Below are 12,893 nucleotides of genomic sequence, written 5' to 3' on the forward strand. Positions count from 1 at the left end.
GTAGGTCTCTTCCTATTTTTTTATGTTTTTGCTTCAGATGTTTTTTTCAGATGCTGAAGGAAAAGCAGCTCCAGAATGTTGGCTCAACTCCCTCTGCCATGCCCCTTCTCCATGGTTTTATCCCCTCAAATCCTTATTGTCTCAGCAGCTCTCTAATGATTTCAAACTTTTCTTCCTAACTGATCTTTTCTGGTTGTTCTTAGGGGGAAATGTTGGTCAGCCTCAAGCTTCCATCATGACTGGAAGCAGAAGAATTACATCTGTCATTTCTTGAAAAAGTACCATTAGTAATTCATCTGCCTATCCCTGCTTAAAAATCAATTGCCTAGGGGTGCCTGGGTGGCTCAGTCATTAAGCGTCTGCCTTCGACTCAGGTCGTGATCCCACGGTGCTGGAATAGCGCCCTGCTTCGGGCTCTCTGCTCAGCGGGGAGCCTGCTTCTCCACTCTCCCACTCCCCCTTCTTGTGTTCCCTCTCTCGCTGTGTCTCTTTGTCAAATAAATAAAATCTTTTTTAAAAATCAATTTGCTTAGATATTCATGAAATGTTATATATCTGTGATAGAATCCCGTATATTGATTGATCTTTTTGGGTTAACTGGAAATTCAGTCTTCATTTTTAAATAGCCTGGTCAAAAACCAAAACTAATAATTCAAGTGATGACAGTATCTTACTGGTTCTAATTTGTTTTTATTAGATGAGCCCTAATTTATAGTCAGCATTACCCCTGTATGCTGTATCATGTTTAGCTTAACTAAAAGTATGTACACAGTCCATTATTATTCAATAAAGTTTTTCAGAGGAGTGCATGGGTGGTTCAGTCAGTTGGTCATCTGACTTGATTTCAGCTCATGTCCTGATCTCAGGGTGGTGAGATTCACCCCCATGTCAGGCTCTGTGCTCATAGTGGAATCTGCTTGAGATTCTCTCTCTCCCTCTGCCCCTGCCCCTCCTGATGCTCACACTCTCTCGCTCTCAAAATAATAAATAATATCTGTATAAAAAATAAAGATTTTCAAAAATAAAAAATAAAATGGGGGCCTCTGGGTGGCTCAGGCATTAAGCCTCAGCCTTTGGCTGAGGATATGATCCCAGAGTCTTGGGATCAAGCCCTGCATTGGGCTCCCTGCTCCACGGGAAGCAGTCTTCTCCCTTTCCCACTCCCCCTGCTTGTGTTCCTTCTCTCACTGTTTCTCTCTCTGTCAAATAAATCAAATAAAAAATCTTTTTAAAAAATTAAAAATAAAGTTTTTCAGAGTCTTGGGGGACTATGGCCCATTTTGAATATGCTGTTAGATATGTAATGAGCCTTGCAACACAAGATTGAATACAAATTACATAAAATGAATAAAATTGTAATTAAGGTAAGTAGCAGTAGTGTAATTTAAAGCAAAGCAAATTGTAGGCATTTAAAAATTAAGCAGTTTGGGGATGCCTGGGTGGCTCTGTTGGTTAAGTGACTGCCTTTGGCTCAGGTCATGTTGAGCCCCAGCTCCCTCTCCCTCTGCCCACTCCCCCTGCCTGTGCTGTCTTGCTTTCTCTCTCTCAAATAAATAAAATCTTTTTAAAAATAAATAAATAAAATAAAAATTAAGCACTTTTAGGGTGATAAGAAGTACTAGAACTGTATAATAATGTTAGATATTTAATGTTGAAGGTTACCTTGAATGGTTAGCAACAAGCTAGGCAAGAGGTGATAAAGCCAAGCACTTAAAGTTTTTTGTTCTTCTTTTCTGAACTTTTGTTCTTGCTTTCTCTGGTTTTCATTTTAAGAAGTGGAAATGCCTGAATAACTCCCTCTCTTAATGGGACACTACTAATGGACGTCTTACTGATTTTTTTTTTAAGTTGGCACCCATGACAATCAGAATCCAATCCAAAATTACACTGTGGATAAACCATCTCTTTTAATATTCATCCGAAACTGAAAATGCTAAATAAATGCCTTGGTTGGTGAGATATACATTCCACCAATATTAAATTGTCTCTACCAAACTTCCTTCACCTATTGATTATACGTCTTGTAAGCATGTTCCACAGAGTTTTTTCTTAGGTCATTCAAATTGCATTATACCCATTTTACTTTCTCAAAATCAACTAATTCACAAAGAAAAGGACTTTTTTTTTTTTTAAGATTTTATTTATTTGAGAGAGAATGAGAGAGCATGAGAAGAGGGAAGGTCAAAGAAGCAGACTCCCTGCTGAGCAGGGACCCTGATGTGGGACTCAGTCCCCAGACTCCAGGGTCACGACTTGAGCTGAAGGCAGTTGCTTAACCAACTGAGCCACCCAGGTGCCCCATCCTTTTAGCTTAACCTGGCAATACCTCTTCTTCTTCAAAGTTGACCTTAGTCTTCACTGTGTAGGAAAATGAGCAAAACTTAATCCTGTTGATTTTTGAGGTCTTAGGTCCTATGTCCTGGCAATGTGATGATGACTTTTGAGTTTTTCATAGGAATATTTAACTATATAGATTTTCTCTTTATCTGATAACCTCAGAACTTTTACTTTAGAACACAGCCTTACTATATCTTAGACTTATATCTTTTGCACTTTTTTATCCTACCCTTTTTTAAAGATTTATTTATTATTTTAGAGAAAGAGAGCACACGTGGGCAAGGGAAGGGTCAGAGAGAGGGAGAGAAGTATGGAACCGGCATGTGGCTCGATCCCATGACCCTGAGATCATGACCACCTGAGCCGAAATCAAGAAGTTGGACACTCAACCGAGACACTAACCAACTGAACCAAGCACCCTGTCCTACTTTTTGTTGAAACTTTCTATATTGCTAATTGATTAGTGGGAGACCTAGTTAAGTAGGTCCCCCCACCACCAGCAATACCCTTGAGCCTAGTTAGGCTAGAAAAGTAGGGAAAATCCATGGTCATTTATAGCACAGTAATAATGAGGTATTCAAATAATATTAGACCTTCTGACTTTATTATGGAGCAGAAAAGGAAATGCAAATTGTTATAAAATAATGTCCAACCTCATTCAAAGTAAGATGAAATCTAAAATCATCAGAATAGCAAAGATCAAATGTTTAAAGTTTCATGTTGTTACTGAAAGCATGAGGGGGAAAGTCACACACTGTAGATGGACATATAAATTGGTAAGCTTCTTTGTGGAGACAGTTTGGTAATATCAGTAAAATTTATAATGTACGTACACTTTAACCCAATAATTCCACTTCTAGAAAATTATTCTATAAATATCCTTGCAGTTGTACACAGCTAATACTCATTGCAACATCTTTTGTAATAAAGAGCAGAAGACTGGGAAAAAAACCCGGATGTCTCATGTCTTACCATTAAGGGCCTGCCTGGCTAAATAAAGTATGATAGAAAAAAATAACCTGGTGATAGTTAATGACGGTTAAGGGAATTTATATGAACTAATACGGAACAATCTCTAAAATACATGAAGTTAAAAAAACAAGTGCAGAACAGTGTTTATAATATGCTATCCTTTGAGGGTGAGAAATAGGTATAATTAAATATATGTAGAGAAATAGGTATAATTAAATATATGTATACCTCTCTCTACTTAGTAGCACTTAACCCATATATTATAAATGTATATACGTGTGTGTGTGTGTGTGTGTGTTGGTACATATATGTGTGTATTATACACACACACACCATCTCTGGCAGAATATGCAAGAAAACTGCTCAAAGAGATTGCCTTTGCAAGGGGGACCTTGGAAGCTAGGAAACTTTTTACCTGTTTTTTTTTTGTTGTTGTTTTAGTCATTTAAATGTATTTGCTTATTCAAAAATACACAGATATGTACATACATAGAAACAAAAAATAAATTTTAAAAGGAGATTAAGAGGAAATACAGTTTCATACTGAGTTCTACAGAATCTGTGATATGAACCTCTGGATCCTGGAATAATTATACCATACCATTATAGGTGTCTAAATGTCTCAGTTAAGGAAAATTTGCAGCCTGGTTCAGATCCCCCACCCTGAATTGTCTTTGAATAATGAGCTTGGATCTGTCTCCTAAAATTCTGGCATCTTTCTCCGTGATATAATTGTTGCTTCATACACGTGGCAGTTGGAGTAAGTAATTGTTATTTAGAAACACACAGTAATGCATTTATGATATTATATAGTTAACAGTGAAAAAGGTTTAAACTTCAAAGAGCTAACCAGTTTTGGTGACTTTTTTTAGCTTTCTAGTAAATAGGTTTTAATCACCAATGCACCCTGATATACTTTTTTCTAGGCTCGGATGCTTATCACAGAAGAAAACCTGATGACGATCATCATTAAGACTTTTATGGATCATTTGAGACATCGAGATGCCCAGGGTAGATTTCAGTTTGAACGATACACTGCTTTACAAGCCTTCAAGTTTAGGAGAGTTCAGAGCCTTATTTTAGATCTCAAGTAAGTTTTTGTTTAATTATCCAACCACTTGCAACTTGTAATATGTCAGTGTTTACCCATATGTTCATTGCTATTTTTATCTTGTTCAGGTATGTGTTAATTAGCAAACCAACCGAGTGGTCAGATGATCTGAGGGAGAAATTCCTAGAAGGATTTGATGCCTTTTTGGAATTACTCAAATGTATGCAGGTATGTATAAATGGAACATTTTAAAGAGGAGAGCTTTCTTTTTTTTTTTTTTTGGTTCATTGCACTGAACATCTTTTATGTTTTCATTTGGGGCACATTTCCAAAAAAATAATTTAGATGACTATAATTTGGACAAAGAAACTTCTCTTAAATTGGGAACTCTTAGAATGGTGTAGAATGAAGGACATCCAAGCAGAAGTTCTGGCATCTACTATTCTTTTGTCTTTGGTTGTTCTTTTGGTTTCCATTAACATTCTTTGAGGATTGCAAGTTTACTGTTTTTAATATGCTTACATGGAAATATTGTGAAGTTAAGAAACTATAATGTTTATTTAAGAAACTATAATGTTTAATTTTTTTTTGTTTAATGTTTCCATAATTCTTTTTCTCTCCCTGGTATAGTTATATAATACAGTATAGAACTTACTCCCCTCTGTTTAATTTGTTTTTTTGGAAACACCGTCATATGCAGAACAGAATCTAGAAGCAGAAGCTAACTGGTATGGTTTTAACTGTAAGAAGGGGTAGACACCATGCCAAAATATCTGAGCCATACCATTATAATTCTTTTAGTAGCTATCTGGCTTCCTTAAGCAAGAAATAAAATCAACTTATCATTTTTGGAAAATATTCCGGTTTCTGTATTGGGTTAGGATGTCCAATTTATTACAATACTTCTCTGTTTTTCTATCTGTAGAAACTTTGGCCATTTTAAATATTAGAGCTATCCTCTATTTTCTATAATCAGTTCTGACACACCAAGAGGGTAGTTAGGCTAGTTTCTTTTTTTCTTTCCTCTCTTTTTTTTTTTTAAGATTTTATTTATTTATTTATTTGACAGAGCATGCAAGCAGGCAGAGCAGCAGGCAGAGGGAGAAGGAGAAGCACGCCACCCACTGAGCATGGGAGCCCAATGCAAGGCTCAATCCCAGGACTCTGAGATCATGACCTGAGCCGAAGGCAGATGCTTAACCAACTCAGCCACCCAGACACCCTATTAAGCTAGTTTCTAAAACATTATATTCTTACTTAAAATTCTTTTAAAACTATATATTCTTGGGGCGCCTGCATGGCTCAGTCGGTTAAGCATCTGCTTTAGGCACAAGTCACCATCCCAGGGTTCTGGGATCAAACCCTCAGCAGGGAGCCTGCTTCTCCTCTCCCTCTGCCTCTCTCCCCTGCTCATGTTCTCTCTCTCTTTCCCTCAAATAAATAAAATCTTTTTTTTTTTTAAGTATATTCTTTTAAAACTATTTTGTTTATCTTTTTGTTTTCTATTTCTGTTTTGGAGGGGCTTTTTTTGTTTTGCTTTCTTTTTTCTGTGAGAACTTTTAGTTGCAGATTAGCAATTATTATGAAAACTTTATTATATTGTAAAATATAAATTCATTACTATTTTAAAAACCTGTCTAATTTCTTCCAAGTTTAGTCTGTAAATGTTAGAGCTAAAAAAATAACTTAAGGATCGTTGCAGTGAAATGTACATTTTTTTGTTTAAAACATATACAAGATTGCCTCAAAATTATTTGTTCTAGTTTTTTTTAATTCCATATTTTAGAGAATGTTAATATATAAACATGTAAGTTAGGGAGTTGGACTTCTTATACTACTTGAAGCTTCTTGTTAAAACTTTCATTTTACGTGTTTTTGTAATCAAAATATATTCTATACTATTTCTTAAGTTTCAGTGTAAGAGGACAAGCATAATTTTAATCCATTTAAAATCTTTTCTCTTCTTTTGGGGCACCTGGGTGGCTCAGTCAGTAAAGGGTCTGCCTTTGGCTCAGGTAATGAGTCCCTTGTCGGGCTCTCTGTTCAGCAGGGAACCTGTTTCTCCCTCTCCTTCTGCCTGCCATTCTGCCTGCTTGTGCGCTCTTTTCTCAAATAAATGCATAAAATATTTAAAAAATAAAATAAAGTTTTATTGCTTCTTTTAAGGGAATGGATCCAATTACACGTCAAGTAGGACAGCATATTGAAATGGAACCAGAATGGGAGGCAGCCTTCACGCTACAAATGAAATTAACACATGTCATTTCAATGATGCAGGACTGGTGTGCTTTAGACGTGAGTTTCTTCTAGGGGTAGTGGGGTAGGAGATAAATGTAAGAGGGTTAATGGACAGATTCCTAAGAGTTCTGAGGACATTTGGAGAGGATAGTGGTGATACTTAACTCATGAAATAACATTTTTTTCTTCTCTTACCTATAAATTCCATAAACGTTAAAATTCTGAAGCCTTAGAAAGAAACTTGGAAAACAGAGGAAGAAATGATCCGCTCTCTCTTCTGTTACTGTCTACATTTTCCCCCCATAATCTCATCTAGATTTTGAGCATATAAAAAGAGTTTAGAGATTTATCCAAAAATGAAGCTTTACAACTATTTCATTTGTTCTCCGTCTTAAAATTACTTTGCTCTCCTTTGGCTATAAAGTCTAGGTGAGAGCCTGTGGAAGTTAAGAGGTAAGAGAAGACTTCTATGAGATCTGAACTATGTGTCCGAGTTAACTGGTCAAAGAGGAAAGAATACTCCTGACTGTGAGACAGCTGCAGCATGCTCTGTTGATGAGAAAGAGTATGGTTGGTCCAGGGGCCGTGAGAAGGCTCAGGTTGGAGCACAGCGGTTGAAGGTAGAGAACTGGACAGGGTCCTGATATTGCAGAGCCTTGGAGGCCATGGAGAGAAGTTTGGGTTTTATTCTAATAGAGTTGGGATGCCACTAGTGGCTACCGTGCAGAAAAGGTGACATGATCCAGGTTACATGTTGTTGTTTTCTTGTTTTTAATTACCCTGTGTGAGAATAGATAGAGGAGAGGTCAAAAGTAGAAGCAGGGAATTTAGATGGTTGGCTTTCCTTTGACTTACTGGAGATGATCAGTAGCCAGGTTTGAGAGAAATTTAGGAGATGAAATTATAGCTTAGTAATAGATTGGACAGTGGGAAATGAGGGAAAGGAGGGTATTGGAATAATTTCCAGATTTCCACAGCTGTATGGAGATGGTGTTCCCTGAGACAGGGCACTGGAAGAGGGACCATATTGGGGGAGGGAAGATTGAGTTTGGTCTTGCCTATATTGATATCTGAGGTACTTAGTAAGTAAGTAAGAGGGCTTATTCAAAGTTGTAGAAACCCAACCTTTTAAGTCACTTACAGAAAACCCTCTTTTTTAGGAAAAAGTGTTAATTGAAGCTTACAAGAAATGCCTTGCTGTATTGATGCAGTGTCATGGTGGTTTCACTGATGGTGAACAGCCAATCACGTTAAGCATTTGTGGACATTCAGTGGAAACTATCAGATACTGTGTTTCCCAAGAAAAAGTTAGCATTCACCTCCCAGTTTCTCGCTTACTTGCAGGTAAAGCATTTCTTCCCAAAAGAGAACCCTGAAATTATCTTTTAAATTGTTGTTTGTGGTTAATATTTATTGAATACTTTCTGTACATTATATTGAGAGTTTTATGAGCATTGACTTACTTACTCACCACATCGGCCTATGAGGTAGGTATTATTACTATTACATTTGCTTCACAGAAGGGAAGACTGAGACATAGAGGTGAGTTCTTAGTGTCATGCAGCAAGAAAGAGTCAGAGTAGGAATTGTGAGGTGCTTTGGCCCCAGAAGCCATGTTTATAAGGACAGTACCATAGTGCTGCCTCAGACTTCTAAACTGCACATACCACGGGTTGTATACCACATGGTTAACTCAGCCCACATTCAGAGTCTGCGTTGTTCCCATTCAAATCACCCTGTCGCTTAAGTGATTGCTGATGAATTAAAAATTTATTTTTTCTTTCTCTTATTTTTTCCTAATTTTTTTTCTTCTCCTCTTAACTGTTTTTTACTCATTTATTGATAACCTTTTTAAGCAGCAGGTCCAGAGTGAGTCCCACATTGGAATGACAGTTTTTTAATCATAAGTAGTTGATTTACAAGCCCTTTATACTTGGTGGAATATTTGAAGCCACCACCCTGCAGCAGCCAAAAACTTCAAATATTCACTTGTCCATCTCTACCTTCAGACTCACTTCAGTGTAGCTTCCTTCCATATTTCTTGATCACAGGAATTCTTATCCTGCTCACATACTGCTGTTCCCTTTAGTTACATTTTTAACTTTGAGAGTAGAAAGAAGTTCTAAAGGTAGCTCTTTTTACTCATTGCAGAATTTGTAGTTTATCTTAAGTATGTGGCTGAATAATTTATTATGATGTGAAAGTGGTATGTGTAAGAGATCGTGGAGAATTGATGTCATTTCTTCCTTAAATGTTTGGTAGAATTCCTCAGTAAAACCATATGTGCTTGATACTTTCTTTTTTGGAAGGTCATTAATTACTGGTTCAGTTTCTTTAATGGATATAGGTTAGTTCTAGTTATCTGTTTCTCCTTCTAGGAGTTTTGGTAGTTTGTGTTTTTCAAGAAATTGTTACATTTCATCTAAGTTATCAAATTTATGGGCATAGAGCTGTTCCTAGTATTCCTTTATTATTCTTCTAATGTCCATGGGATCAAAAATAATAATCCTCTTTTCTGTATATGTGCTGCCGAAGCGAGCACATAATCCTCTTTTCTGAATGCATTTTTTTTTTCACTGTTCTGAGCATTGTCACATTATCTAGATGCTAGAGCCTAGCTTTCCAACAGTCTTATGGAAGTTGTGGAGATTTAAGATAACTTAGACATCCAAATATCAGTAATGCAACAAATAGAACAACAAAGAAGTACTTAGTATGAAACTTGTTCAGGCCCTGTTTTGTTTCCACAAGTGCTTTGAGCATACTGAACCTGTTGATACTTGTGAGCAGGTGACAGCACAGTGTTGTGGGAAAGTTTTCAGCTGGAATGTAGAAATGTTGGTCCTATTTACGACTCAGCTGCTGATCTTTGCTGCCTTTAAAAATTCTGGTTTTATGTTGGAGGCCAGTGCTGATAGTTATCCACAAGGAAAATATTCAGTACTCATAGAGTTGTACTCATTTCTGCCTGGGTCTTTACCACTCTCAGACCTCAGTGAACCTTTTTGAGCATTCTCCTGACTGTATTTGATAAAACTTGGCCTAAATGCTTATAATCTAATTGAAGAGCTTACTAAGTACACACACACAAAACAGTTCAAGAACAACCTGGGGTGTGTACTAATGGAGCTTGAGTGGCAGATGTCGACTGCAGGTCATTAGAATGAGACTCATGATTCAGGTCTTCTCGGGTACAAAAGCCTCAAGCCAGTATTAACCAAGTGGCCAGCCATATCTATTGATAAGATTGTAAAAAACGTTCTCTATGTAGACAGCAACATAAATAGGAGAATTAGTTCTTAACAGAATTAAGCAAGGTTGAGCAATACAAGAGCCCTCTGCAGTTAGGAACTAGAGAGGCTTTGATCTTGAAGTTCTAAGGGAACTTAAATCTGAGATCAGGATTGGCATGGACCATGAATCCCAGGACTCATCTCTCTGTTCACTTGTCAGAAGGATCTCCTGCTATACTTTAAATGGGGACAAAGGCTGTAGCCCAGTGAAATATCACCCTTAAAGTGAGGATAACATATATAAATTGCTTTGATAATTACAGAACTGCTTTTGCTATATTTATATGTCTAACATTTACTTTATAAAACGTCATCAGTGTATATTAGTAAATGTAATTAGGACTCTGGCTCTAAGTGTACCTTTGATACAGAGGTTCATGAGAATATCAATTCAAAAAGCTTTATTTATAGATCCAGTTCATTTTTTATCCTACTTTGTAATGAGATATGTTCCCAAAGAGAAAGAGTAGTTAGATACGAAGTTGAGTGAATATTTAGGACTTTTTTCTAAATGATTGGCATTTGTAGAAATGCTTTTTTGTTTGATCTTCTATGCAGGTTTACATGTATTATTAAGCAAAAGCGAAGTGGCATACAAATTTCCAGAACTCCTACCTCTAGTAAGTAATCCTAACATTTAAAAGTAAATGCCTATTTATTATGTTCCATGTACTTGAAATTACTTTGAAACAAACTTTATTAATCAAGGTTCTGGAGAAAAAAACAGAACCAATAGAAGTTTGTGCACACATGCATGTTCATAGGGGTATGTAAGTATGGAGAGAGAAAAAGATAAAAAATTGATTTATTGTAAGGAATTGGCTTATGCAGTTATGGGGTCTGGCAAGTCTGAAATATGGAGACCCAAGGAAGAGTTCATGTTGTAGTCTGAGGTCCAAAGGCAAAATTTCTTCAGCCCTGGTTGGGGGACCTCAGTGTTTCTCTTAAGGCCTTGAACTAATTGGATGAGGTCCACCTACATTACGGAGGGTAATGTGCTTTACTCAGAGTATGGTGATTTAAATGCTAATCACATCTACAAAATACTTTTCACAGCAACATGTGGACTGGCCCGTCCTGGGATCGAGCCCCACATCGGGCTCTCTGTTCCGCGGGGAGCCTGCTTCCTCCTCTCTCTCTGCCTGCCTAGTTGTGATTTCTCTCTGTCAGATAAATAAAATATATATATTAAAAAAAAAAAAAAAAAGCTGGGTACTGGGGCGCCTGGGTGGCTCAGTGGGTTAAGCTTCTGCCTTCGGCTCAGGTCATGATCTCAGGGCCCTGGGATCGAGCCCCGCATCGGGCTCTCTGCTCAGCAGGGAGCCTGCTTCCCTTCATCTCTCTGCTGCCTCTCTGCCTACTTGTGATCTGTTTCTGTCAAATAAATAAATAAAATCTTTTAAAAAAAAAAAAAAGCTGGGTACCATGGCGTAGCCAAGTTAACACATAAAATTAACCATCATGCAAACATACTTTAAGTAATTTTGACTGCTCTTTTATATAGTTTCCATCATTATCACCCTGTCTTTTTTATACAGTGAAATTTTTATGGATTAAAAAAAATTTTTTTTTATATACAGAGTGAACTTAGCCCACCCATGTTGATAGAACACCCTCTTAGATGTCTTGTTTTATGTGCCCAAGTACATGCAGGCATGTGGAGAAGAAATGGGTTCTCTCTAGTAAACCAGGTAAGTGTTTTTTAGTTCATAAAGAGATTTCAATTCATCTATTCCTTTGGCTTCTGGGAAGGTTGTAATTTTCACTGTACTTAAGTCATTGAAAGTTGAGTATCTATATCAAAATTGTTCAAGAGGATAAAAGTAATGTTAAACCAAAAAGTTTCTTAGAACTCTTATTCATACTTTGTCAAGAAACAATATCAAAAATAGAAATGAACTTAATTTTCTTGATTTTTTAACTTGAGATCATTTTTAGAACAGTTTTAGAAAACATAATGCAGTAAAAATCCAAATTTCATCTATTTAAATAAAATTGTGCTAAAAGTTGAAAATTCTCTTAGAAACTGATGGTTGCCAGAGGGGAAGGGATATGGGGATGAGTGAAATGGGTGAAGCAGAGTGAGAGGTATAAGTTTCCAGTTACGGAATGAGTAAGTCACGAAGATGAAAGGCACAGCATAGGGACTCTAGTCAGTGGTATTGTGATAGTGTTAAATGGTGGCTACACTTGTGGTGAGCACAGCATAACTTATGGACTTGTCCAATTATTATGTTAGACACCTGAAACTAATGGAATATTGTGTGTCAGCTGTACTTCAATTAAAAAAAAAAAAGTTCTATTACTATAGCTTGGAAATTGAGGTTTATTTTTAGACCTTATCAAGGCTTGGTATAGGGTTTGGTTTGGTTTGGTTTTCATTCTTCATAGCCATAAACCTTACAGAAAAGTGGTTTTGTTGGGGAAACCAGAAAGTTGATTGCAAAATGTGGACTATAGAGTGAATACTGAAATCTGGAAATTTCTAATTAATTAATCTCTGTGAGGATAGTATTAACTGTTGAGAGAACCACGTGTGTGTGTGTGCATCTGTGTTCACACTTGGATTAAACCCATGTGCTATTGAGGATTGGGGAGGGGAGGGAGCTGCACAAATAAAAATATTTACCCAATATAATCAATTTTTTTTTAGATATATTACTACCATAATGTGAAATGCAGACGTGAAATGTTTGACAAGGATATAATAATGCTTCAGGTAATGAATTAAAAGCATTAAACTTAGAGGTTGTAGGAAATGTTTCTTTCTTGTCATTTCCAGAGAACCCAGTCACTTAGGATTACTCCCAAATCTGTAGCTTTAGCCTAGCCCTGTCTACTGAGCTCTAAACTCCTATGGCTAACAGCCTGTAGAACATTTCCCTCTAGATTTCTTGGACACGTTTCGGATTTAACATACTCAAACTAACTCCTCTTATTTCCTCCATACCTTCCTCCTGTCTTGGGTTTCCTACCTCAGTATATTGTTTAACAATCTATAC

The 12,893-nt window shown here is 36.8% G+C and overlaps 1 protein-coding gene across 6 annotated transcripts in view; it reads left to right on the forward strand.

Moving 5' to 3' along the window:
* The window catches only part of UBR2 (ubiquitin protein ligase E3 component n-recognin 2), a 125,816-nt gene that overhangs the window by 70,061 nt on the left and 42,862 nt on the right, over positions 1 to 12,893 (forward strand). For all 6 annotated transcript variants that reach the window (XM_046004495.1, XM_046004494.1, XM_046004497.1 and 3 more), the window contains exons 12-18: positions 4,236 to 4,399; positions 4,489 to 4,588; positions 6,527 to 6,655; positions 7,759 to 7,942; positions 10,450 to 10,511; positions 11,472 to 11,582; positions 12,545 to 12,610. In XM_046004495.1, the coding sequence (XP_045860451.1) occupies positions 4,236 to 4,399; positions 4,489 to 4,588; positions 6,527 to 6,655; positions 7,759 to 7,942; positions 10,450 to 10,511; positions 11,472 to 11,582; positions 12,545 to 12,610 (816 nt within the window). The remainder of the gene's footprint in view (positions 1 to 4,235; positions 4,400 to 4,488; positions 4,589 to 6,526; positions 6,656 to 7,758; positions 7,943 to 10,449; positions 10,512 to 11,471; positions 11,583 to 12,544; positions 12,611 to 12,893) is intronic.

This window comes from Meles meles, chromosome 5 (genome assembly GCF_922984935.1).
Source record: "Meles meles chromosome 5, mMelMel3.1 paternal haplotype, whole genome shotgun sequence".
NCBI classification, from domain to species: domain Eukaryota; kingdom Metazoa; phylum Chordata; class Mammalia; order Carnivora; family Mustelidae; genus Meles; species Meles meles.